The sequence below is a fragment of the Homalodisca vitripennis genome, chromosome 3, assembly GCF_021130785.1.
Source record: "Homalodisca vitripennis isolate AUS2020 chromosome 3, UT_GWSS_2.1, whole genome shotgun sequence".
NCBI lineage: Eukaryota > Metazoa > Arthropoda > Insecta > Hemiptera > Cicadellidae > Homalodisca > Homalodisca vitripennis.
This window is the reverse complement of record NC_060209.1, coordinates 56,068,574-56,095,048: the sequence shown is the minus strand read 5'-3', so window position 1 is coordinate 56,095,048 and position 26,475 is coordinate 56,068,574. Positions and strand designations below refer to the sequence as shown.

The 26,475-nt window shown below is 33.7% G+C and overlaps 1 protein-coding gene across 1 annotated transcript; it reads right to left on the bottom strand.

Annotated features, from left to right (window-relative positions):
- Nucleotides 1–5,477: 5,477 nt before the first annotated feature.
- LOC124358203 lies at nt 5,478–20,156 on the bottom strand. Its single transcript, XM_046810495.1, has 6 exons — nt 19,943–20,156; nt 18,862–19,053; nt 16,637–16,938; nt 15,637–15,773; nt 9,479–9,735; nt 5,478–7,532 (listed from the first exon to the last, which is right to left on the bottom strand). The coding sequence occupies exons 1-6, from the start codon at nt 20,152–20,154 to the stop codon at nt 7,385–7,387; spliced, it is 1,248 nt and encodes a 415-aa protein (XP_046666451.1). The 5' UTR covers nt 20,155–20,156; the 3' UTR covers nt 5,478–7,384.
- Between the last annotated feature and the right edge of the window lie 6,319 nt (nt 20,157–26,475).

Here is a 26,475-nt window from a genome sequence, read left to right as displayed (position 1 = left end):
AATTTATGTACTGTAATACAATGTGGCATTCAACTTAAAAATGGTGTTATTTAGTTAAATAAACTGTAAAGAATACAATACAGTTAACGACCCTGGAACCCTATACTGGGGCACCGAAGTGCCCAAGAGAATTTTCATTTTGCCTTAAATCAATAGTAGCAACCTTCTTACGCTCATCCTCTACGGATTCTCTTGTCCTTGACCGCCATTTCAGTGGTTGTGTATGAGTGCTCATAACCATATATATCCGCTGTGAAACGGTATTGAGGCATACACTGTAGTGTAAGTTTTGTGTACGTTTATTGTTGTATTTGGATTATTTCTGTCTTATTTTATTTGTTTTCAGTAGTAATACAGTTATAGATAGACAACTTGCATATGATGAAAATGTAGTAGAATATTGTATATCTGAGACAGATAATCAAGATTATGGTTTTGAAGACAATTCAGATGGTAAGGGTGAAATTAACTTAACTGAAAAAGATAATGACTTGCCTAATATTTTCCCCCTACTAGGATTATTTCCCACCAGAAGTCGAGTATATATCACTATCAGATGAATAGGATGAAGATGAAGAATTCCCAAGTACTAGTCAGAATAACAAGCGAAGAAGAATTGTGGAAGATGACTCCCGGGCTGAAATTTCTAATATGGAGCAAACAGTGCCAGGAAATGAACAGAAGGGTAATAAATGTGAAACGTTTATTGAAAAACCACATGAACTTATTATAATACCTGAAAAGCAACTTTTAGGGAAAACTAAACATTTATGGTTAACAATCCATCGAAAACAACTGGCCAAACACCTAGAAGAAACATCGTTGTTATGATATCTCGCATAGTTTGAGCTGCTCGTAGTGAGATAAATGTTAAGAATCGTTTTCTTTATTTGTAGATTAAAGAATGAATTAATGATATACTAGTTAAGTATACAAATCAAGAGCTAGCAGGCCAGAAAGAAAACTACCATGATCAAAATTATTATTAAGATATTACTGATATTGAAATTAAGGCCTTATTAGGACCCATGATTTAATAGGAGCATTAAGTCATAAAACACATCTGATGGTTCTCTAGAATGGAGATAAGAGGGTTTTGACATCACCAGAACTGTTATGCCTTTGGCAAGGTTTTGAGTTTTTATCAATATATTGAGGTTTGACGAAAAATCAACGCGAGATCCTCGGAAGGATGTTGATCGCTTGCACTCATTCGTTTTGGATTACTTTATTGAACACTGCAAAGTCAACTACACGTAGACTCTACTGTTGTATGTTGTGTATACCTGTATATGTATATATCTAATAGGCTTGCAAAGTATTGTTTAAAGTTGGTCAATTCTAATGGTTACTTAGTTAATGCAATTATCTATACTTGGAGGAAAATGGATACTTGAGGGCAACCCAAAGCTGATTATGTTTTTGAAAAATTATCAGAAACCATTCGTGGCAGCATCAGAAATACTCGTATAACAGTTGATAACTGGTCTAGTTCAGTTCCACTATTCAGTGACATGTTGAGTAAGTACAACCTGACAATGGTTGGAACTTTACTAAGGTAAGCCTCCTTTAAAATAAATTATGTTTAATTTGTTTTAAACGCAGGTTTTAAAATCCAAATGTGCCGAACAACAATGTTTGCTTCAACAGAGAGTTAACGATGGCTTCTTTTACACCAAAGAAAAATAAGAATGGTATTTCTCTGTCAAATATGCACTATGGACACTCCACGCAAAAAAGCTACCGGAGAAATTCATTTCTATAACAGTACCAAAGGAGGAGTTGACTTGCTAACCAAATGTTCACTAGTATTCTTGTAGTAGGAAGACTAGAAGATGGTCAAGTGTGATGAATTGAAGATGTTTATTTGTAAAAGCATATCATATTTTGTCTGTACCATTTGCAGGAAGTAAAGGTTAACAAAAATAAAAAAAAAAAAAAAAACACAAATGAGGAGGTAATTTTCATAACCCCACATGTCCATGTTCAATGATTTTTCAGGAAAGCCAAAAAACTGCCTAACTTATATTTTCTAGACAGAACCTCAACAACAACAATATTTTTAATCTGTGTAGCTTTATTGGCAAAAAATTAGTAAAAGTTGTAGAGAAAATTATATTAATCCCTTCAAAATTAGAAAAATATTTGTCACAAGTGGGGTTATGCTCAAAACAACCTTCACATGTGGGGTTTTGAAAACAACCCACTTGTATATGTGGGGTTTTGTTTCAACCAATTTAACTAATATTAGATTGGAAACGTTTTGATTAATACATTATGCTTTTGGCTACTAAACAATAAGGTTTAAAAAATAAACATGTATAAACAAGTGAGAAATTTACACAGTTTTATTAATTCTCTTTGTATTACAATTAAGTTTTAGTTAAAAAAACTAATGATTGATAAAAATATTTTTTTTATATCGAAAAAGGTATAAAATTCAGTATGTCTTATTACTAAAATGTTATTTACAAGTGATCCGCGCAGTCGTCTTCCAAGCAGTCGCACTCGACTTCTTCATCCTCTGGGCCTGATGGGGAACCAACAATGATATTTTTATACCATATGAGACTTGGATTATCTTTCCAATATTGTTCGAAAAGAATGGTCAAAAGATCACTGACGTCCTTCATTTTTGCGGCACTGATAGGGTGCTGTAGTGGGACCTCTTCAAGAGGACTTTTGAGTATTTTTGCCCAGTTCATGTAAAGAAATAAACATTGTCTGTCTTTTTTCAACAGACTATATTTTACAAGATCAGATTGGAAACGGTAAAACTCATTGCCTGTTACCCATATCTTTATTAATTTATTCTTCTTTACGAGTTTCTGGATTACAATATTTTTCATATCGCTGATTTTAGGTAAGTGTCTTTAAGAGACCAATCACGGCCAAGTACCTTTACATTTCCTACTTTTTCATATTTCTCGATGTATTCTTCTTTATTAATGGGTGTTGGTTTTTTACGTTAGTTTTTCGGCTCTTCCAAAAACCCTATCAGCAGGTAAAAATGAATGGCCTCTCACGGGAAATGTAATGGATATTTTCTTCAAGCAACCATCATGTGATGCTAAAAAGTACATGGAGGTATGAAGCACATGATTGTTTTTATTTTGACCAGTGCAACCATCACTGAACAATCGCAAATAAGCAACACTTGATAGGTCTACGTTTTTGAGATAGGCTAACAAAGCAGATGCGACTTCGGTTGAACCACGACCTGCTTGCTCTTCTGTCCAAATATATAAACTTGGTCTCTCGCTCCCTGCAATATCTGTTACACAAACATTATACACTCCCAGCTGTCTAGCATAAAATGCTTGTTGAATGGGAGTACGTGGTAGAGGTTGAACCTGCTGCATATCGAAACATATCGTTTTTCTTCTTCGCGAACTTCTTTCATTAGGTCATAAAAGCATTTCGCCCTTTTCTTATGTATTCTTTTTTTGAAAGAAACAGGATTTTTCCGGACATTTGCCATCGTTCAGTGAAACAAGAAATCTGTAATACTACGTTTCGAGATCTGCAATCTGATCTCTTCTTCAGGTAAAGAACTAACATAATACATAATTACAAACTAGGTTAAAATAAACAAATCTTACCAAAGCGTTGTGGCACGCCTAAGCCAGGAATCACAACCTACATGTTGTTTGTCAACTTCACTAACTCTATAAACATGCACTTAATAAAAAACTATACAAAACACTAATCATTAAAACTGAACTACGGAATATAGGTCACAATACGTCTTCATTCGTCTACTAACCACCTGCGACTGACCAGAGGGACTAGCCAATGGTAATCGTCACGGCAGACTAAAGCAAGATGGTGGAAATAAAAAGGAAGGGGGACAGGAATGGGCTCTTTCGTTATTATTGGTTCATGCGAGATGAACTTCTTAAAACCATATGGTGACTCCGCATTGGTTTATTACAAATATCTGATCCGTTTCATACTTCTGGTTTTCTCTTTAGTTCATTTTTTAGAATTGGCAACCAAACCGGCCTAATCTCGACTGATGGTTGACTGATTGGTTGGTCTGCCAATTTAATGTATGTTGCCTCAATTAATTTGCTTTTGAAGAAATGTGGTTCCCGATGTATTATGTTGGCTTCATCCCAATTCATATGATGGTCTTCGGACCATCATATGAATGGTCCGTAAAAATTCGTTCTTTTTCCGTAAAAAGGACCTGTTTCTGTGCAGTTGCAGCGTTTTTTATTTTACTGTCCAGCATCGCACAGTACCCACAAATATCAGAAGCTGGATATCTGAAACCTACATTAAATTCCGTACAAAATATTTTCCGGAACATTGAAACCTTCACCCTGAGTTGTATATTTTGTTGGGTTGCATTATAAATGCTATGAAGCTTTTTAATTGATAAATCACTATTCAAATATACTCGTTTGGATTTTCTGCGATTATAGTGGCTTTCAGTGCCTTTTAAGTTGCCAATAAACCTACGAACAGCTTCTTTTTTACCTAAATACCTTTGACTGACTCTGTAACCACCTCTGTTGTCTTCTAATCCTTTGTTATTTTTTTAGTTTTGAAATGATACTTCGTACTCTTTCAGTTTTAGATTGCGTAAGGCGCAAAAAACTATTTGCATGCATTGACACTTTTGCCTCCAGATGCAAGAGGAAAGCGGTAGGTTACCGATGTAGACTTAGGTTTTGATTTAGCTTGAGGTAGGCCTAGGCCTAAGCAAGCCTCTCGAGATCTCCGGCGTTTATTTATTTATTTATTTATTTCCTTCCAACGGTCAAAAACCAATTTACATTTGTTAACTTATAATAGGATTAAATCATTGCGTTGTACATTTTTAGTTATTATGAACCTACCAATATATTGATCTTGGTATAGTTTTTCAGGTTTTCAGTACAACATTTTTCTGAATGTCAAAGCATCTCTAGGACGTACCTCAGGACACTTAAACACGTTACCCTTGTGATTGCAGCCTATGAAAACACAACCACCAGAAGGAGCAGCATATCTCTTTTCTTTGAGTAGTTGTCACTTTGGTGTTTTCTTTTGTCTTTTTCTTGAACCGACACTCGAGTCTCTAATAAACACATTATTTTCACCAACATTATTTTCAATTGAATTCATTCTTGCAAAATTGCAGTATTGTGCAACACAGTAACACGATATCTACTTAACCTCAAACAAACATAACATAACAATAAATTCAGTCATCTGAGAGCTGGAAGCAGACACAGGTCATATGACTCCAATTCCTGCTTCTCATTGGACAAACAGCTGATGTGGGGTTTTGCTATTTCCAGGACAGATTATTTGTGGGGTTATGCTTTTGACAGCAATTTCTTCAGTTGTTTTTAAAATGGATGTATGGGGTTTTGCTAGCTTCAGCACATTAAAATATGTGTAGTTTCTAATTCCAAACAAAGAGCAAACACAAACTCGAAAAAAAATTTTTGGGCTTGTAGGGTAATGAAAATTGCCTCCTCAAATATGGTAAAAATGTTATTTAATTACATTAATATTTTAACTTAAGAATAATTACCAAACTGGTTACAGTAACTGTAAGGTAAAAAAAATAATAGGAGGGCCTATATTATTGTGTTTCTAAAAATTACTTTTTTTACAAAGGAAAAGATGTCTTTTGATTTTTGGAGTACCCAGTACCTTAGTGTAGGGCTAATAGTTTTGGAAAGTAAGGATTCTAGGGCATAGGTACCTAATTTTCAGAGTATAAAAGAACTTTAGCATTTAGTTAACATCAAATTACAATATCACATTCCTAATATTATTATATTTCATGACTCTGATACTTTTCTTCAACAAATTGTAATTGTTCGATACACGAAAAGAATTTAATAATTTAACAGTACAATTATAAAATAGAAACAAGAAGATCTGATTTAAAAACAAGAGAACTACTGTATAGATTAAAACACATCTTACTCCTTGCCTGTGAAAGGAGAAACCACATTGTTTTAATGTGATTTTTGTAGTTAAACGCGTCACAAGATGTTGCCAAATTTCAGTTGTATAATTTTTTTTTATTTTCATTAGTTTTGGGATGAAATAAATCAGTTGTTGTAGCATACATTGTGACTGACACGTAACGGCACTTCTTTGTCTCTTCTCCTCTATTGAGGCGGGAAATGGGCAATTAAAATTTAATTGTTGTAAATTATACTTATTTTCAGTAAATCTGATTATTTTGCGCAAATAAGTTTCATTTTGATTGAGCGCAAGCTTTTTATCAAACAAGAGACGCCTCTTTAAAGTTTGGCCAGGGGCGACAGCTACCTTAGTTACGCCACTGACTCCAGGTACGCACAGTGGACCCTTTCACTTATTGGTATCAAATAAGCTGTTGAGACAAATTCTTTAATTTATGAGCTTCCTTGAATATATTGTGTTTTCTTAATATAATCTAATGTATAATATAATTTTATCTGTCGCTCCTTGGATATTAGGAAGTTAGTTCAGCTTTCGGCGTTCTTAAAAGATAATTTAATGTGGTACATTCTACACTTAAATTTGAGAAGATACATTGGAAGGAGCGCAGAGGAAACCAAAGTTATAGCTTCGCCATGTGGATGGTGTATGAGGAATTTGGCTCCACAGAGCTTGTGGCAGAGGCCACATTGTTCGTTGATTAGCCAAATTTGCTCAGCCAATGTGATACAAAGTCTTTATGGATTTATAAAAAAGGCTGTTCTATTAAAATTGTTGTGAATAAGAGCTCGCCGTCACGCACAGGCCTCGGCCCATGTGACAGTATTTTCATAATAATAATCATGTAATTGGAATTATTGTATCTTTGAAAATAAAGAGTAATTTGATTTGATTTGATTTGATTTGATTTTCTCAATCACCTGCGGAAGTTTAATGCTGATCCTACAAACGATCAGCATTAATTCCTCCTTGGTGGAGTGGCTACACTGCAAGTTTTCTACAACTTTTTCATGCTTTCCACAACGTAACGACTGCAGCTACCCACTCCCACCAGGAAACTCATTTCAGCGACTCTGGACTTATTGTGATTTCATTACTGACGAAAATAAGAGTAGATAAGCGTGTTCCCCTCAATTACAACAAGCTAGACTAGTCTAGGCTGGTCCTGCTAGTTTCGGCTTAATATAAATTGACTGAAGATGATTCTCTATAGCAAGAACGGAATATTTCGAAATTCTGTTAGAAAATATTTGACGTGGCGAGAACCAGAAAATTTAAATGATAGTCATAATAACATTACAAGTAATATATGAAAAAAATGAAAAGTCGGACTAATGTATTTATATATAATATAGAACAGGGACAATAAAGAGTTAGTTCTATTGTACTCGTATTGTAATACGAAATACGAGTATATTGAATTACTGTCGCTATTGCCTTGTTCATTTTTTTACTTTGATTTTAAATTGGATTGAGAGCAATGCGGGTAAAGCTTGCGACACTCTGCACCTCCCAGCCCTAGTACCGCTGCACGAATGTGATCCATAGCAGAAAGGCCGCGTCCGTTGAGTCGTCCAGCCATCCAACTCATCCCAAAGCTACAACAGGAAATGAGAAACAAAGAAATTATAATATATGCTAACAATGTTTAATAATAAAGAACTATTATTAGGTTCGAGTCCCGGTGGAGCAAGTACTGTTTGTTCAGTAATCTCTTAAAAGTATATTAATACATGTAGCCAACTTGTTTAAAGTAACACATAACTTAGGTTTTCTTGAAATCATTGTAGGAATGTTTCATAAGAAAGAAATCGATCGTCAACTACGCTGGCTGTTGTGTAGGTTGAAATAGAAGGTACTGAAAGAGTTTAAAATAAGAAGTGATACTTTTTCTCAGATAATATTTTAAGAATTTATAATACTCATAACAATGACCGCCAGACACATAAATAATAGTTATCACTGACAATTAACTATAAACAGAATACAGTCATTACCATGTGTCTGTATATGGTTAGCTGACACTGATTAAAGAGTTATTTACTTGTTCTATGGTTGGTACTAAGGCTATCACGCTTGTAAAAATATCATCAATCTCAACTGAAACTAGTGCAAGTGAGAATAATTGGATTCTTCCTCAAGGGAAGTTTCAATATACGGTACATAAAAAACACGTTGTGTGCTTATACTGAGCAAATTGGCTCTCTTAATCTACATTGCCATGTCTGAAGATTATGTCTACTACTACGGCTAGAAAATATCGGTTCAGCAGCCATAACAGATATGTGCATCAAATTCTACCTTTCTCGGGCAGTGGGAAGTTGAAAAACAAAATATATAGGTTCTTCTAGGAGCTGCAACCCTTATTTAAACCTATATTCCTATTAAAGCTCTAATGCTCTTCATATAAATTCCTTTGCTTTCCTATTTAAGTTTGTATCAAATTTTATTGTTGTCGGACACTGGGAAGTTAAAAAACTAAAACATAACCTTATATGATTGCAACCATACTTCGATTCCTTTGTGTGGTTGATCTTAAAAATAATTTTGTTTTTCTATTTACATAATGAGGCACGTGTGTGTCAAAGTTCAACGTTGTAGAACATAGGAAAGTTAAAAAGAAAAATATTTAAGCAACCATTGGGTTTAAATTGTTGTTGTTTGGGTAAATTGTTAAACCCTTTTAGATGGTTGATTTTCAAAAAAATACTGTTTCTGTTTGTTGAAAGAATAAAGCACATATGTGTGTCAAATCTAATCTTAATAGTACATCTAGAAGGTGAAAACAAAATATAGTTCTTCTAATGGTTGCAACCCCATTTCAACCTCTATAGTTTTTGTTAAGTATTTTGGCAATGTTTTAGTATTGCATTTTAAGTTATGAGGCATATATATGTACCAAATTCAACTTTTTGAGATATACAGAAGTTGGAGAACTAGTAATGAGTTAGTGAGTGAGGATGGTTTTACCTTTTATATATTATAGAAAAGGTTATTTCAAATATAGAGCTCATTCATTATATTCTTTATCTAAAAGGACCATCTTTATCTCATAAATATTATATTACTTTTCCTAAACAACATACGACAGAAATGTAGACTTATACATTCCTACCATAAAAATAATATTTAATGTTCATCTCATTTTTAATATCACACGTTTATTATGTACTGTTTTGTGTGATTTTCTCACGATTGTATTCAAAACTACTGTGTAGAATTATAAAACCATATCAGTGGTCGTAGACTACGACATTTTAGATGATAATGAAAAGTGAACTACAACCCTTAATACACTTTTATAAGCTATGATAATTTTCCAGGGTTTTAGTTCATTTTAAATTCTAATACGAAGATAATTCTTCATTTTGGAATTAATAATATAAGTTATTTTAATTATATTTTATTTAATTGTATTCGCAATCAAACTTTGCAAAACGAGTTTTTTTATGTACGTTATTTGTGTCTCCTGGTATTTGCAATTATTTGTTGGTTAGTCAGAAGTATAAACAACATAGTACTATTTATTACAAGCTCTCTTTACCTCCAAACTGGTAGCCACAGCTTATTCCTGTCATTAAGAGCTCTGGAGTACTTGTTGTTATCACAAAGGATGTACTCCATACATCCTTTCCTCGCTTCCCGGTCTTCTTGAAGTTCGAGAAATTTATCCACAGACGTGAGTACGCGGTAGGCGAGTTCGTTCAGTTGAGAGTGGTTGTGGGCCTCCCGTCTATCTCGGCCACGAGCACCTGGGGCTGCCGTCGTGGCTGCCATGAGAACAGTCATATTGGGTGTTTTCTGTAAAATATAACATAAACGCAGCATATCACACTACACTTTTTTAAATTAATAAACTTATAACAGTTTTAATTCTGGCAATCTAATTTCTTGATAACTGTTGTCAAAAACAAGTGAGTTGTTACAAGAATGTGGGACAATGTTCCAGATAAACGGACCAGACTCCAATACAAAGGGAATGTGACAGAACACTCGAGATCCCCGACAGTAACAGAAAGGATAATAGGTGATTAGTACCTTTGGAGAAAGAGCGCTCAGTGGGTTGGGTCAGTTTCTTTGATCCGGCCGTCTCCGGCCCTCCTTAAATGAGCTGCGGGTGGGCAATGTGGCCCTTCTCCACTCGTATAGCAAGTTCTGGAACCTAAATATTCTTGAAGCACCAATGACCTTATAAGGAGTTGTTGCGGCTCAGTGAGTGAGTTGAGTCCCAGAAGTGAACTTGTGAAGTGACAGAATTAGTGGTAGGCCTAATACTCGTGATCGAGGCAGATAGAATTGTGGTTCTTATTTAGAAATATAAATCTCGTCCCATAATCTAAGTGATGAATTTCCGAGAATTCAAAGTCATGGGTGTTAACGACTGCCTACTAATACGCCCACCAATCATTGCTAATAAAATATATAGAACTAATGACTAAGGAATTATAATTTTTAATTGGGCAGATAGTTTAAATCCTATTCTAACTAGTTTTAAACTCACATCACAACTGAATAATTTAAAACGCATTTTTTCATAATGTGATAAAAATGGGCATAAATAAATGGTTAAATCTACTTAGGTATTGTGTATATGCATGGGAAATAGCTTAAAACAGCATTACACTATACGAAAGTCTTAAAGAAACCAAACATCGATAACAATTAATAAACATAATATTTCATATCCTCCTACTATTTTCAAAACTATAATGTACGTACTTACCTATAATTTCATCCGAGTTTTAGATGTACCATATGTATAATACTCGTAAGATAACAAGTATATGAATTTTAATAATTAAGAATGATAGAGCTTTCAAAGTTTACGCAATTCGTTTTTCAAATACACTCTTAATTATTTGCTTCCTAAGGAAGCGTACTTGTTCCTATTATAATATAACTAGACATTGGGAAAATTTTAAAAATCAATCTATTTAAAACTTAATGTCCTTCATTGGTTATTAGACAGTGCGTCAGAAAATACAACAGTGAATATCTTATATATCTGTTCGTTGTTTATTAATTAACATTAAGTTTTAATGAAATGAATAAATATTATTTATTTTATTCAATTCTATACAAACAATATTACAATGAAATAACAGTAATTATATTCAACTTAAAGTTGAAACGTGTTTGACCCTAGTACTGGTGACCATCACGGAAATGTTATTGATTCACGGGGTAGCCGGGTCTGGTGAAGCAATCCGCGCGAGTAGTTCGGTCCACTCGATAATTTTGCTATGTAAAGAAGGGTTATCGCAATACCTTTGGCACCAATCGAAAGAGGATACTCCAATCTATAATTATCAATACCTCTTTACTTGCGTAAAAGAAATTCGGTAAATTAAATGCCAATTACATTTATTTTTTGCTTTTATATTATATTATGAAAAAAACAAAAATGATGAATATTTCTTTGCATTGTGTGATGAGCTGTGACATCTGAATAAAACACACATGCCACAGCTAAAAAGTTCTTTGTATTGCTACATACGAAATTCAGATTGCAAAACCGCTTATTTTATATAAATATTTTAGTAAACACTTACAAATACATTATTCAGGAGTCCTATTGTATTTCCATCTCAATACACTAGCGATATTATTTAGTTACCACGTTATTCTTTGAGTAAAAATAAATCACCGGTTAGACGAAAATAAGCTTGAAAGATTTACATGTCGTTTCTTTCCAAGAAACACTCTAATAAAATGGATATTATTTGACACTAAAAACACATATTACTTTTATGGATTATTATGTCTTAACCATTTTTTTACTTATTGGTTTTATATTATTACTCGTACTTTATTATTTGTTAGCGTATGACCACTTTGATATACGTTATTATGAGTTATTTTACAAATATAAGGTATTATACAAAACCTCAATACTTTTAGGAGTAAAGAAATTTAAATAAGCAAGTTTTGAACATTTACACTTTTTAATAATATTGTTGTTATGTTTTATGTTTCATATTTTTCATATATTTTATGTTAGCCTGTTAAGTACTGTAATATAAAAATGTGTCCCTATAGTATTAGCAAATAAGGATTGCGGCTGAAAAGCCAAGTAGTGCCTCGCACGCACGTACCCCCACACTCACGAGCGCAGAGGGTTGGGGCCAGTCCGGCACTTTTCGTCCCTGTTTATTCAGTAAAATCTTAGATTCGTGAGTAAACGATACTCTGTGACAATTTCATTGTATTTTTATGTGTGGTATAATTTTTATCGTTGTGATGTTTACTTTATGTTAGGATAATATTACAAAATAAATCTGGATTTGATTAGGAAAGTCCACTATATAACCAACAGAGCGGAAATACGGCCGGTCCAATCCCCTGCACTTAAATGTGTGAGATCTGCGGGTGTGTGTGTGTGTGTGTGTGTGTGTGTGTGTGTGTGTGTGTGTGTGTGTGTGAGACAATCTGAACTCTTAATAGTTAGTTATTAATACTTTACACTTGCTGACAAAAACCACAGGGTATATCAATAAATAATTTAAAGTAGTGTTCTAATTTTGCCGCAACAACTGATGTATTCTAATGTATTACAACAAATTCAAGTGAGTATAAATGTTAGTTAAATATGTATACATATTTGTACTCATTAAATACTCCTAATTAAATATCCCGGGTTTACTGGAACTCAATGATGTGCTGTAAAGGTGTTGCAGGATGCATTTTTGTAAAATATTTTTTAGAACCAGTATCTTTATAAACAGGATATATTTTGAAAGATGCACATATAAAATACTATGGAAAAGCGAGATAAAGTAAATTGCCTATGCATCTATATGTGGTTTTCTTAAAACTACTACAAGTTATCTCAGCAAAGTAAAAAAAAACACAACTTTTCGTTTTTGGCTTCACGGTGACGTATCTATAGGTGAAAATAAAAAATCCTCCCTGGTCATTGTTGCAGGATATATCTGGAAGACGGCAGAGTGGGATAATGAAGTTTACGAATAAACATAAGTTACCTCAGCTTATAAATAGTTTTTTTTTAGTTTAGACTACATCCGTATTCTAGATTACTCTCCTCGAGGAGTCTCTTCCAAAGACAATAAGCAAGCAATATTTAGATTTGTTCAATGACCTTTACATACCTTAATGATGGTATAAAACAATTCGTTGTTTATGTAAGTGTGCAGAGTGAAGCCCCTGTTGGAGGTAGTGTGAAATCGTCCTGGGGTAATGAGGTAGGATAGAGTGAGGATATTGAAATTCTTCAAATATTCATCAATAACTTAGGAGGTGCCTTGAAAATATTTCCGATTAGGGTTCCAGATGACGCTTCTTTAGGTGTCGTCTTAAATACAATCCGGGACAATGCATTGGAATAAATTTCCAAGATTTAGGTTTTTTGCAATAACCATCATTTATGGAAAATTTCGACGTTCGAGCAACGGCTCCAAATTATATTCCCATAGGAGTCATGTGAATTTTCTAGGTAACGAGTCTTTCTGAAAAACCCAAACTAATTATTATGGTGAGAAGAGATTTTATTTTATTGGCTACAATTCGCTGACACAAGAGAAACTTATACTATCCGTTATTTTTTCGTACTAGTCCTATTGGAGTAAACTTAGAATAAATAGCGTAGAGTATCGGGAGAGGATATAAATTGCTATGTCTCTAAATAATCATAAGAACCCTCAGATAAGGTGAGGGAAGTGGACATAATATATTCAATGTCAAGATATATTAGAGAATTGAATGCTTTATATTTCGTCAACACCATTTGTTACACGAAATTTGATACTATATAGCTTACTTAAACATTGAAATTGTCTGCATGCCTTAAAAAATAATAACAAGAGTTATAAAGATAACACAATTAAAACACCTAACTACGCGGGAATATAACCATCTAACGGTAAATTACTTACAACTTAGACTGAAAAATTGCTGTTACTTTCAAAGAAAACTTTGTTATGAACCTTTATAATTTTGTGATTACAAATGTCTTACTTCTAAGAAAAGAAACACGAAAATCATGAAAAACCTTTTATTTGTCTGATGAGAGCATGAGGCACATTTGTGTCAAAGTTCATTGTTGCAAGACACGGGGAAGTTAAAAAAACAAAAGTACATTTCTTCTAGTGCTGAAATCCTATGTCAATAACTATGAGTGGTTGATCTTCATAGAAATACTTTTTGTTTTTATCTATTTAAGTCAGGAGGCAAGTACTATATATGTACTATATAATATGTAACATTTCATCTTTCTAGAGCATTGGAAAGTTCAAGAATAATACAGTTCTTCTATAAGTTGCAACCTCATGTCAAACCCTATGGGTGGGTGATCTGCATGAAAATGCTTTTGTACCGAATGACGATAACACATGTAGTTGGTGACTTCTGAGGTCGTAGTAATAAATACTCGAATTACAAAGTTTACTTATAAGTTCAATTTAATCAGCGAAACTTACAAGTACCACATTTAGTTGGTAAATTAAATGTATACCTTGCCACGTTGCTGCCAATTAGAGTACAAGAACTAAAAATGTATATCTGATAGGTGGGCCTAAAATATCCAATGTTCTATTGAATTATGCCTACGATGTTTTACTTTATAAAACATTAAGATTTTACTTCCCTTCGCAATGTGTAGACTCACAACCCGGGTGTCGGCGTCTTGGCACGAAACATTGAAGCTGTAGTCTAAGAAGGGTTATTTCTAGTCGTTAATTACTAGAGGAGGAGTAGAAGTTATGAAACTGGTAGCCATCTACTCAAATAATACGTGAGCTCGCGGACAAGGCGCGCGAGGTCAAATCGGTCACGTAGTTGGGCTGCTACGAAGGGTTAGAATAAAATATTCATACCCTTGCCAATTAGGTAGTTACTCCGCCGATAATTTAGTTCCAGAACATTGGATAAACAAATAATTCTAAATTGTACTGGCTGACTAGGTTGTGAAATGTTACATTATATAAATCTAACTAACTAACAGTACACTTTAATGGTCTGTTTGGTGCACAAGACGTGCATGTGTAAAATGGCATCCTTGTATGACACTGGTTGAAACACGAAATGAGGTACTTCTAGGGATTGCTAACCTACTTCAATCTCTATGGTTGTTCAATCTTCACGAAAATGCTTTAGTTTTGTATTCAATCCATAAGGCATACTTGTGCCAAATTGAAAATTTCCGAGATGTCGGGAAGGAAATTCTCCTTTAGTTAGTGAGAGCTTTACCTTTTATATGGAGAGATAAAAGGAACTCCTCCCTTACCATTAATACACGTGTAAGATGTTTGTTCGCTTTCATCCTTTTTAATGCTTTTTCTCTTTTTTTATCTTGTTTTCTCAAATTTGTTCAATGAGCTCCAATCCAAATTTAAGAATAAAATATACAATAAACTCTCGATTATCCGTGGAATGTTATCTCGTTGGCGGATTATCCGTAGCGACGGCATCATTTAATAATAGGAAAGATAGTTTTATTGTGATTCCAGAGTATAGTACTACTAATTTGCTTGTTTTATACTTCAAATAATATATTTTTTATCAAACGTCCATAAAGTTTGACGCTGACAATCTCTATGCAATAATCCAAAATCCCATTTTTCGAATGATGGCCCTAAAAGGCTTAGGACGAATTCGCCCATTTTCACCTAACCGAATAACAGCACGGAGAGTAAAATTGACTTAAACCACCAAAAAATATTATACCAAGTTGTGAAGTTTCCTTACCGCAAAACAAGTCATTATGAGGTTGAGTACGAAGATCCCGAAAGCAAGAAAAGCCAAAGCGGTGAGAGCCAGGTCGAACAGGTCTTTCAGAGCCAATCCTTTTCCAGTCTCCTGCTCCTCCCAGCCCCATCCTGATCCTACAATTCGAGCAAAAATATTAAGACTGGTGTTATTCCAAAGAGAAAGTTTAGGCTATGAATAGATCTTACGTGGTAATGAAGGCACAGGGCTCTACTAAAATAATCATTTCCGTCGTCTATCTCAAGTCTCCCATATACGATCATTGTTGATCCAGCATATATCACGAATCTGTGAATTCATAATCAATTGATGCTTAGATTGGTTATGAATAGGTCAACCAAGCAAAACTTGTGAACGATTACCTTTTGTGAGTCATATAGGTTACTAACTTGATGGACCAAAATATGGGCTTCGGAGTGCTGATCTTTGGCGCGTCAATCTCATGGAACCGAGTTATTTATTTATAATACTCGGTACAAACAGACAAAATTTTAATTTCATTGTCTAGCGGGACAGGCTTCACTAATATCTCTGCCAAAAATCAGAACTGTCCGTTAGTCTGGATTTCTAGTGTACTCATTAACTCCTCTTATAGGAAGAGTTATCAAAACATTTTATTGTTAATGCATTGAAACTTTTTATAATTACTTTTCACGAACCTAGAGCATTTTGTTCAAAATTGTAAATAGTGTAAAACTTATTGGAATATTGATGTTTTAAAAGAACACTTTGACAAAGCTGTATGTTATGAGTGAAGAACTAAAATTAAAGACTGAAGAACATCAATAAACCAATTTTAAAATTATATTCCCTGCATTTATTACTTAAATGTACTCCTCGGTAATCTGCCTTTACATTTCAATTGAGAAAATCTTTAGTGCAACAACACGCGCTGAATTCGTGCATTCTACATTTTTTTGACATAATGTGTATTTTATTACTCATACAAGAATACATTATAAGTATTTGTATGTCTTACCACTATTTTCAATCCAGCCTTGGCCCTCAACTCCACTTCCACTCCACCCACCGCCACCACCACCGCCCCAGCCACCATCCACCTTCCATCCTCCTCCACCTCCACTTCCATCTACCTTCCACCCTCCTCCTCCTCCGCTAGAACCCCAACCTCCCGTTGAAGAAAACTCGACTGGTGGGGGATAATTATAGCCGGCTCCTTTATCTTGCACAGTGGCGTACCCTGTCACATCTCCAGTCTCATACGCTCCTTGGTCAGTCTCCTTTCCTGCTTGGGCGTAGAGATCCTTCATTTGTGCTGACCTAGCAACAATACAGTGTATCAACTAATAACTTCTGTTACATTCTTATGTGGAGACTTAAAAGATAATGTAGAAGATTATAATGTTTTTGACTACTTTGTAAAACAAACACCATCTATACGATAATTTCACATACACAAGTATTAGGACCCAATGTTTGTTTCTGTTACTGTTCTGTTATCGTGCTGTTACTTCAAACTTAGCAATACCAGTCAATTGTAAATAGTCAAGAATTAAAAGTGCACTTTCCAAAAGGTAAAAATAAAGGTAAAAATTAATTTAAATTATTACGTAGAAACATAAAACATGATCACCAAAAGGGTTCAACCTTTCTGACCAATATTAGTAACTTCGGAGTAAAATTAAAAATTATAATTTTATTTAACTTTTCATACTTGATGTCCATTTATTTGTGGATATTCTTTTAACATTTTCATATACCATAAGAGTTGCATATTAAATATTTCCGGATGTGGAAAAATTCTTGGTGCAAGTATCAAAGAGCCCTTGCTCTTGGTGAAAAATAACACTCATGTACACAGTTAGGTATCAAAACCTAATTTTAGAGACCTAACTGCTTAAGAACTTTTTAAAAAGTCTACTCGCGGAGACACATGGAGTAATGAAGCACTGAACAATGTTATATGGACCAAGATTTATAAAAACAACTTTCTGTAAATCTCCTTACTCTAAAATTAGGTGTATGAGAGGTCATCATTACCTACAACAGGAGCTTTGGGAAAAATAAGAGTTTTAGAATAATATGGTGCTGCAGAGAGAACCTATGAAGTAAGCCTTCAGAAAATTGACAGATTATGGGTTTTGGAGGACTAAAGAGCAAGTAAATTGTAAAAAAACGTAAAGACTAAAAAAATAAACCTAAAGGAGAATAAAGAGGGAAAATGACAAAAGAGTGCATTATATTGTGGAGGGAACTTATAGTACTGTTAGAAGATTGTGGTTTTTCGCCTCCAGCGTAAAATTGATTTTTTCAAATGTAATATTGTCTCCTAAACCAGTTGAACTATCACTGTGGAAGTTTCTTGTGGGGTGCTAATTAGTATAGTAAATGTTGTTAACTTATCGTAATAAATATTTTGTATTATTGCCACAAATAAGAAAAATATATATTTATATAAATTAAGTATAAATGGAATTAGTTTTCAAATAAGTACGATAGTTTTTACCCCAAAAGAGCTTAAAAGTAGGTCAAGTTAATGCAACAAAGTATTCGGGAAAAAAGGTAATGTGTTATTTTAAGAACCATTTTTAAGTTTATCTAAAAACGCAAAACATACCATACGCAGCATAGGGACTACTAGGTTACTTAATGCAGATTATTATGAACTACACAAGCCTAAAACTGCGTTACCAAATGATTTTAGAGCAGGTAACTAAATTCGCCAATGCTACGCCGTTCCCATCAATAGTAGTACTCAGTCTGACCCTAGGATCGCGCTGTGAACAGTAGGCTAAACAGTTGTACGAGATGTTTCTTTCCTTTTTCAAACGTCTATGGTTAACCCTATTAAAGAAGGACTAAGACAACCATAGTGGATCATTACTCGTCCACATTATTGCCCTTTCAGTAATGCAGTCAAATATGTATTTTATATCATTGCTTACTTTGCTACAACTTATCATACTTATCAGTCTTAGAATTCATCTCATGATAGTACTATTTAACTGTACGTCATTGGGCTTACTTTTGGATAAATAATAACATTTAATGTTGTCATGTAATAACATGAGTTCTTTAATTTTGTATGGGCCTTTTTCCAAATCCGCAACGACAAACATTGTATAACTCATTATTATGGATTTGATTTTTTTACTATATTAAGTAGTATGGACTCAAATCTGTAAATTATACTTTCAGAACTAAGGATAAGATAATATTTTGGTGAACTACGCAATGGCTCACTTTTCTAGCCATTCGCGATACGAGGTTGAGCCTGGGTCCGTGAGAAGTTGTTCGTGGCCACCTTCTTTGGTCGGCTTGGGCGTGAACCCTTCGGGCTCCATGGGCTCTCCTGACCGGCTCTGGAGAGGCCTTAGGTCGGAGAGTATCTCATCTGCGAGGTAGTTGTGGCAGAGATATTCATTCATCTTTGACCTGCACAGAGAACACAAGCTATTCTACAATGAACTGGTGATATTCACATTTGAGGATTTCGTGTAGCAATTCTATAAAAGGGTCTTGTACACCGTACTTATGAAATATTCCAATAAACATGTTTGCAATAAAAATGATATTAAGAGGAAAATTTCTTTGAAATGTGCATTTCTGTTGAGGTATAAAAACAAGTAAATAATTATAATTACTCAGGAACTAAATTAATTAACTTGTAGTCTGCTATCACCAGTCTCTTAAACGGGTCTATCATTAATTTTAGTAATTTAAAATCTGTTATGCCAACTGATGATGATTATGCAGAAAGTGTTGATGATAATTCCCAGCTGCCTGGATAGCCTTGTGTGTTTGTAAACAGCACCCAGTGTATGAACATAGTCGTGCCATACATAGCAGTAGGATAATATGAGTTATCTTTGATTGGCAAAGTACAAGTTAATTATATATTTTATTGCATTACTTATTGTGAAGAAAAAGTAATTTATTGGATAATTTTCGACATAATTTTCTAAGATAAAATTCCGATTTGTTTTAATACGAGGAAAAGTTGGTTACTACATTTATGAAAATAGACTCTATCTTAAAAAAAAAAAAACAATATTGCAGACATAACAAACATTATTGTTGTACATTTTTCTAAACATGGATAAATTCCATGGGGAAAATTCCATGCAGCATTTTTTAAATAACTTTGTACGCTAAACACAGTTACTTGATTGCAGCGGTCGAACGTTGGAGGAAAATTTTATTATATGATATTTTGAAACATTTGAATTTGTTTGTATTGCAAATTAATTGAAGAGGGATTTAAACTTCATTACGTTCTTTACTAAGTTTCCATAAATCTCATGAACGAATGTTTATAATGAACCTGTGAAAGAGCATTGTTCCCAGAGCCTGGTGCAGATCGCCACCACCACTGCCTCCAACTGTCCCCTCCGGTGTGGTCCCATTGGTGAAAGATGGCAGTGGAGAGAGAAGTGCAGCAGGGCTCAGCGCGGGAGACATCAGATCTTGGACCAAGAGAAGCTTACAGGAGACCGCATGCAGGGCAGCCACCACAAGCAAGACTAAAGTAGTCATTGTCTATGCTGGAACAGTAAAATTCCTTGTCTCTCTTAACATATAGGTCTAATAATATAACTATATCATCTTAGTTATTATTAACTTAGAACTAACTTAAAACTGTTTGTATAGAGGAATCTAATTTCACTGAAGATACCAGCTCCATTATGATGAGAGTTTTTCTTGTAAAGTGTATTCCTTTCGACTATTCAAACTATCAAGTACAAAAATTGAGAGTTTTAGAGCAACCATTAAAAATATCTGAAAAAGCATTTTGATGAGTATTACAGCTTTAAAATTAGACATTTCTCACGATTCTACGACTTAAAAGAAAGTCGTTAAGGGGTTTGAAGTTTAAAATTGTTCTTACGAAGCTAAAATTAAGATGACCGCTATACTCGGGAGTTAGACTTACAGGTATAGGAATCATTGTTAATACTTTAGAACTTTCCGATACGGTAGTTGGAAAATTTTTACGGGACGTGAAAATAAGATATAAGGAATGGCTGTATCATTTGTTTTACTCTGCGTTTTGAGTCAGATCCGGCCTCATTGTCAAATATTGCGTGCTTTTAGCTCATGACTGTTTTGGACAGTTTAGTTATTGCATAATTGATATTTCGAGCATTCTACTGGTAGAGAGTTATTGGTGTAAGGATATTTAGAAGTTAGTACAAGTTTAATAGTCTTACATGTATAGATTAATAACAAATAATAATAAGTATCAAAAAAATGTCTAAAGCTTATCTTAAATTAACTTTAAATATCTATAAAAAGTTTTACATGTCATCAAAACACGAATTAATATCATTCTGCTTTGGCTTAAGTAAATAATTAATGAACTAAATAGGGTCAGTATTGTTATACAGTGAATTTGTAATATAATTCAAATTAATGTTACTCAAAAAGTAATAATAATTATTATTCATATGTATGTGTGTGTGTGTGTGTGTGTGTGTGTGTGTGTGTGTGTGTGTGTGTGTGTGTGTGTGTGTATATATATATAAGTTAAGAAATATTTATTAATTAAAAGTACTCGGTGGGTCGGGACTAAAATTCGGCCGATTATGCTTGCTGGGCAACAATAATCATCGTACACTACAGAGCTTATATTGTTTTCTGTTCGCTGCCTAAAACAGGTCCTGCACAATCACGATAGCATGGAACTGAAAAAATTCTCCATTTTTACAACTTCCTAGTAACAAATACATATTTTATGGAATTCTTTAACCCTTACAGTTTGACCATTAATCTTTTATATTTGGTATCATTCTTTTACAGATGTGCAAACTAACATATGATCGGAAGGCTTATTATTAAGTTATACAACTAGTTATGAAAAGTTAAATAACTCATAATCTACAACTGCAGGGTTTGCACCTACACAGGCATTGAGAATTTGACAATTCATTAATGATTAATAATTAACAACACTACGTACAAACCTTTATTCCAAATTCCAAATCAGTATTAAAATTTTACAATTTATTTGTAATTTCTAATGTAGGTATTGTAGATATAGTATTTATATTATGTTATTTGCGATAGAAAAATAGTGTTTCAACAGTTGTATTAAATGAAGATAAAGTAGAAATAGAACAGTATTATGTATTAAATATTTTAATTACATCATATTTTTGGCTGAGCGTTAGGAATGTCTATAACTTGAGAAGCTGGAAAAGATTAATTTCTGTCGGTCTATCCACACTGTACCTTGAAAACGGACCAACCCGTAACACTGAGTTAGATAGTGGTGCAAGTCACTCTATGGATTTTGGTTGAGCGTTAGCGAGTATATTTACATTGGTCTCAAGGGTAATCATGATGTCAACGAGAAAATGTTTGAATAAATATATGTGTAAACAAACTAAATACAATCATAAGAGATTTTAACGTTTGAATTTTTTATCCATAGAATATAAAGAACAAATAAAAGAGTAAAAAATTAATGTTAAATGTTAGTGACAAGATATGACATCAGCACTCTTCATATACCCTCCTTAGGTCACTGGAGCTTTTATAATTTGATCATCGGTATGAAATGTAACGAACTGAACGAAATTGAGAATATATCATGTGGCAAAATATTTTATCTGTAACCTTAGTATTGTGCATGAAACTTCATTTCTACATAGACAAGAATGAATCGTATGATGGTGCATGTCTAGTCGTGGAATTTGGCTGGGCGACATTGACGCCTATCACTCAGCAATATTGTTTATATCGATGACTCAGTAGGCTGACACATGTCTCTGATTTATGTTTTCCGGGGGTAAACATGTCTTTTCTATATTATGTCTGTCTATCTGTCACAGGACACCTCGAGAGTAAAATGAGTTACAGATTTGAAATTTTGCAACCTCAACGAAGCCTATAACGCGACACGTGGTGTAGATTACTCCTACCTTGTTTTTTGTGTATGTACAACGCTTCTTGTGAGAAAGCCACATTAATATAAGTTTATGTCAAACAGTTCCAAAAATAATAATAACAAATTATAATAATAATAATTAATTTGTTCTAGATATTTATACATTTTTAGGCTAACAATAATTAAAATAACTTGCAATAGCATGTTATATAGTTATTCTGTTGATATTACAAAATACAAATTTATTTGTGCTTACATCTTAAATAATTGTTAAAGAAACAATAATACTATTATTTTGTCACCAACATTTCGGAGACCAGAAGCAGATAATTTAGCCTCTCCCTAAATTGCTTCGTTAACAGTCAGCAAGTAAATAAATATCTCGAATACATAAAGTTTAAATGCCACTCTAATTAATTAAAGAGTTAAAACACATTATTAAATAACTTTTTTGGGCAGCTCGGGTTTAAACATTACGCAGTAATACGTATCAAGATGTATTTCACTGTTACTTCTCGTACTTATCCATAATTTGTTTTTAAAGTTATCACGTTTCATGTACTCTAGAGTTAACGCATTTATTATGTATTTGAGACTGAATGTTTTATTTATTTTTAACCCACTTGTTTTTTTTTCAACGTACAGGGGTTATAAAAAGTCTGTAGAATCCCTGTTAATATTGTAACGGCTCACACTAGAAAAACTAAACTCAGCACACCTTTATGTCAAGTAATAAAGTACTTTCTATACATAATTACTACTTCGCTTTCAAACCCAAAATGGGGGGAGGGCTTGACGGCTATAATGTGGAGGTGATCCGTCTTGTTTGAATCAAACGCGTTTAAAGCCACCCTGGATGCCTGGATTGCTGAAATTATCTGTTGTTGGAGCATATTTAAGTACACATCACCCACATCACCAGTAAGGTTCATTTCAATGAAGAATGGTACAAAAACTCGTCATTCCATCACACTTAGCCAAACATTAATTTCTGGGATGTTAAGTGAGATGTTCCAGCACCCAGTAAAGTGTGCCAGAGACAATAATTTTGTTTACTAACCTTCGTGTTTAGTTATTTAGTAGTACTTCGTCACTAAATACTACACCATTTAAATTAAGTGTCTGGTTATTTATTTTACTCATAATTTCATCACGATATTATACCCTACGTTTAAAGTCTTCGTTCAGCTCTTGAACAAGATGAATTTTGTACGGATCCTTGAGAAATCCCCAATTCTCTTGACAGAGTAGTACGAATAGTTGACACGTGTAGAGGTTTCAACAATACACATCTACACCTCCAGACAATGGGTGGTTGCTGATCTCGGCCTTCTAGATTTTAGCCGATTCTTCACCAAACCTGTTTCTCCCAATGGTTTTATTGTTTTTTTTTTCAACAAAAGATTTTGATATAGGGTTTCTATAGAAAAATGTTTCATTCAATAAATATATCACTTGATGTATAAGAATTGTATCACCACAACCACGCATCATTAACAATGTAATTCGTTCCTGTGCGCTTAACTTCATGATGTAGGTAAAGAATAACGTGTATCGAGTTAGTATGGCAAGGCACAGATGGTATTGACGCTAATAAGACTCTTATAAGACTTGTAAAAACAACTGATTACATTGGGAAAAGTCCATAACTTGTGGAATCTACTTCTCTAGTAGTTACGAGTTTCCAACAATTCTTTTGACGTTTGTTTTTTGCTAATGTTGATATTTAAACCTACACTTTGCTTTGATTTTTCCTTTTAATACCTTAAAAATAAGAAGTCTTTGAGTGGGGTTTAAATTTACAATTTTTAGCTGCTCCAAAAGGTTACTTATGCCTAGGTTGTAAGTAGTTAATTCTGACTGCTAAAACGTTCAGTTGGCCGCCAGGAAAAAACCTTGGGGGGGGTCCAAAGACCTGATATTTTCCCCCCATAGTAGACAGACAGTAAGGCCAAATTTCGTTTCATACAAAGTTCTTGAGCCCTTGTTTGTTGAGGACAATCTTTCAGCAGTACATGTCAGGTATACTGAATTATTAAAATAATAATAATCATTTACTAAAAATAATTGAAAAAAATGAAAATTTACGGGGTCTGGACATCTTGGACCCCCTCGCTGGCTACGTCGTTGTTGGCCGCCATTCCGTACTGGGTTAAGATAGAGACCTCTAGTTTGCGTTGTTAGTTTTTTATCACGACCTTAAAAATGAGGGGCCACTTAATAGGGCTTATCATTTGTCATTTTTTAGTTTACCCCAAATCCCTCCCCCCATTTTGGGTTATCAAACGAAGTAGTAATTATGCCCAAAAAGTACTTCATAACATAACATAAAGCTGACTAAGTTTAGTTTTCCATAGAAATTTAATGTGAGCCATTAAAATATTAACAGGGGTCACTAAACTTTTTATTGACTCTGTATTTATTATCAGTCAGATAAGCTGGCGTGGAGTGCCATTTCTCCATAATCAATTAACACCTACGATGACATGCATACAACCATCATGAAAGCAATTCGTAAAAAACGTAACGTACTTGAGTAATACTTGCATTTTGATTTTAATTAATAGATATTGTTATTAAATTATAAATCTGTACAAAAAGCAAAATCGAACAAAATTTTCACTATCAAAAATGTTTTGTTTTTTTTTTCAAGAAAAGTTTAAAATTTCAAAAACAAGTAATAAACACTATGGGATTAATTAATTTTGTTTGATTTGTACATTTCGTTTAAATGCACATCCAGATTTAAGACTTACCGGGATAACCAATAACAGAGCATACAAACATAAGATACACCGCTGGGTTCGTAACGTTATCGACTCGCTCCTGCTTTAAGCTTACTCGGTAGTCTATGTATGATATATTATACTGTATTTTTACTTTAATTACACATCAAATAAGTGAATTATTTGTTATTTTATTGATTCGCCATATTCCTATTCAGCCTAATAAGCTAAAATTCTCGTTATTAAAATTGTTATTATCAAGAATTATCACACATACATACAGATAATGTCACGATTCTAAGAACCTACCTGTCGGTCCTTTTTAATAATAAATCAAAATAACACGACTTCTCTACTTCCTCGCTTTCCCGAATGCTTGGATCAATAACAAATAACTGTTTCAAAAGGGTTAGTTTTTATATAATTCTATTCATTCAACCAAATTAAATCTTTATATGGTTATTAATTGAGTTCTTTCCACGTCAATGGCATTTTGATTAACTATACGAATGAATTTTCAACTAAAACGGTCAAAAACCATCTGTAAAAGTTTTATTGGCCTTTCTGGGAATCGAACTCGTGATTTTTTTTCAGCCACAGAGCCTAGTTTTAATATACATACTATTAAAAAGTATGTTCCAATTTATATTTATTTATGATTTTTATTATTTAACCATTATAATATTTTTCATGGCATAAATGTTATTAATTTAAATAATATCGACAAAATATTGATATTTTTCAAAACTGAACAGAGCGAACGTTTTAATACGGTAAAGTATTTATCATAACTTTACAAATCTGTACTAATATGACATAATGTGTAACAAATAAACTCTCTAAAATACTATGAGTATGAAGAGAATACATTTAGCATATCGAAAACAGTATTAAACACAATTTGATACAAGTGACTGATTAAGTTATGTACGAATTTAATTGAATTAGATATAGCACCCTGAATCTGAAACCAGAGCAGCAATGAATTTACTGGTGGCTTAACTCTTTGACTATTAGCTCTACTTACTCTATATAGCTACCACCCTACCTATGACTGTGACCTGTGTGGCACGGACGGTTGAGATGAAGTGTCCCACAGATGCTGCGTTGCGCTGCCCTACCAGCGGAACGGTCACCTAACTGTCACTGTTCTGTTTCAGCCACTGATTATTATAATTGTCTAAAAGATACATCTGAGAGTGTACCACATAACGAGGTACACCTGCATATGTACATTTCTCA